This window comes from Pteropus vampyrus, unplaced genomic scaffold (assembly GCF_000151845.1).
Source record: "Pteropus vampyrus isolate Shadow unplaced genomic scaffold, Pvam_2.0 Scaffold6, whole genome shotgun sequence".
Classification (NCBI taxonomy): domain Eukaryota; kingdom Metazoa; phylum Chordata; class Mammalia; order Chiroptera; family Pteropodidae; genus Pteropus; species Pteropus vampyrus.
The window spans coordinates 2,420,940-2,423,070 of record NW_011888787.1 but is presented as its reverse complement, the minus strand read 5'-3'; the positions used below and the strand labels follow the sequence as shown (position 1 = coordinate 2,423,070).

The window sequence follows — 2,131 nt, the reverse complement described above, 5'->3', positions numbered from 1 at the left end:
CTAGCTAGGGCCCTTAATTACTAAAAGAATAAATTATCATATTCTCAAGCTCACCTGTTTGGTATAAGGCTTTTAGAGAAGCAATGTCAGAGAGATCCTCAGATCTTGCTTGACATAACCAACGATTATAACTAGAGAAAGAAAAGATATAGTAATTATAATAAGCCCTTGTAAATTCAACTTCCAGATGGGATCTGTTTTTATCTTTCTCTGTTCCTAAAGAATATTTTTATTATTATGAGGAAGGAATCAAAGAGGTCATTGCACTATGCAGAATCTCTATGTGTTACTGATAAAAATTAATATAAGGCAATTTCTTCCAGTTAATTATCATCCACCTGCAAAACCAAATGTTGAACGATGAAGAAAATGTAAGCTAAATTACTCTTACAAGAACAATAACTAATCCATTTGGGTACAACCAATAACCCAGGGAAAATTCTGGCTTTGGGATTAATTAGCTGTTCCTGACTTCGCCTCCTGCAAACTGTCTCACACTGGACGTGGTTAATTAAGACCCTTGCTATGTACTCTATATTACTCATATAATAACTAGTTTAACAGTTTCTCTCTCTCCAAGACCCTAAGCTCCACAAAGACTGGAGATGTATCTGTCCTGCATGTCGCTTTATTACGTTTCTGGCACAACACCTAGCACATTAGGAAGAGCTCAATAAATATTTAATGTTCAATGAGATAAAGTTTTTACTGTGAGAAATGATATAAGAATTACAGACAACTGGAACTTAAGCCAACCAAGGAACACTTGAAAAAGAAAAAAAGTTACTATAAAATAATTTTAACAGTTTTAAAAGTGATTATCTTTGAGAAAAATAGACTGCTTCCTAATTTTTGTAAGTAAACCAATTTCTACAGTATGACATACCCAGATTAGTGTCACAACTGGGCAGAATACCTGGAAATACTAAGAGACAGGCAATATGTGTATTTTTTCAGACGTTTAAAAGCATCACTGCACAGAGCTACCGACGGGGCAGACTGTGGCCACGCTGCGAAGGGGACAATCTAACAGCCACGCCACGTGCCCTTCGGCGTCGTCACCGATGACAGAGCTGCAGGCTCTCAAAAAGATGTTGCTAACTAAAGACTTACTTACTCCTCAGAAAAACTGATCATTTGCTCAACCTGGTCAACTAACAAAATCAACAGAAACAAGACTTTTTAATGTAAGTAAAAGCCTGATTTAAAAAGTCTGGGAGAAATGCATTTTAAAAAGGACAACCTGCAATCTTAAACATTTAGCATGGGTCAAAGTATGCAAGCAGGTGACCTACGGCTCAGTTATGTCATAAACTCCTAAACAATATCATCAATTTTCAAACTTTTTGGTCTCTGGACCCTTTCGTTATATCCACCAACATTTAACGTATCAAAAATAAAAACAAATTTTAAAAAGTTATTATTAATTTAAAACCAGTAAAAACCTATCGTGTAAACATAAATAAGTTTTCATTGAAAAAAAGCTATATTTAGGGAGAAGACTTATAATCTATTTCTGCAAATCTCTTTAATTTTACTGGATTCTCACATCTGCTTCTGCATTTAATCTACTGCAAGGTCACACATTATGCTGCCTCTGGGAACTCCAACGAACACTGTAAGAATGAGAATGAAAAGGACAAACGAGCTTCGGCGTCATCATAACACCAGTTTTGGTCTCACAGGCCCCCTGGACGGGTCTCAGATTCCCTGGGCCGCACTGCTGAGCTGCTGTCATTACTCTGAAGTGCTCTGCAATGCAGATGTGAGACAAGACCTTTAATCATCACAGACGCTGGGCACATAAACGAGACGTCTGATTCCGATGCAGCTTATCACTAAGGGGACCGAGTGGCCGAGGTACCAGGCTTCGTTTCTTGGTTCAGGCTTTGTAGTGTGGCTCATTCATGAATTTACAGAAAAGAGGGACTACCTTATTTATCTCTATTTCAACATCTAGGATATTATGGCGTACAGAGTAAATATCCAATGCTTCTTGAAATGAATGGAAACTGTTGACTGTGTAACAAACATGAACCTCAAGATCAAGGTCCTCTGCCAGGAAGGACAATGTTTCACGTGCTATTTTCACATTCCTTCCTAGAATCTACTCTCGTGCTGACGCCTTTCC

At 37.8% G+C, this 2,131-nt stretch overlaps 1 protein-coding gene across 5 annotated transcripts in view; it reads right to left on the bottom strand.

The window, feature by feature from the left end:
* The window catches only part of GDAP2 (ganglioside induced differentiation associated protein 2), a 52,758-nt gene that overhangs the window by 28,170 nt on the left and 22,457 nt on the right, over positions 1–2,131 (bottom strand). For all 5 annotated transcript variants that reach the window (XM_011366473.2, XM_023535398.1, XM_023535392.1 and 2 more), the window contains one exon: positions 55–131. In XM_011366473.2, the coding sequence (XP_011364775.1) occupies positions 55–131 (77 nt within the window). The remainder of the gene's footprint in view (positions 1–54; positions 132–2,131) is intronic.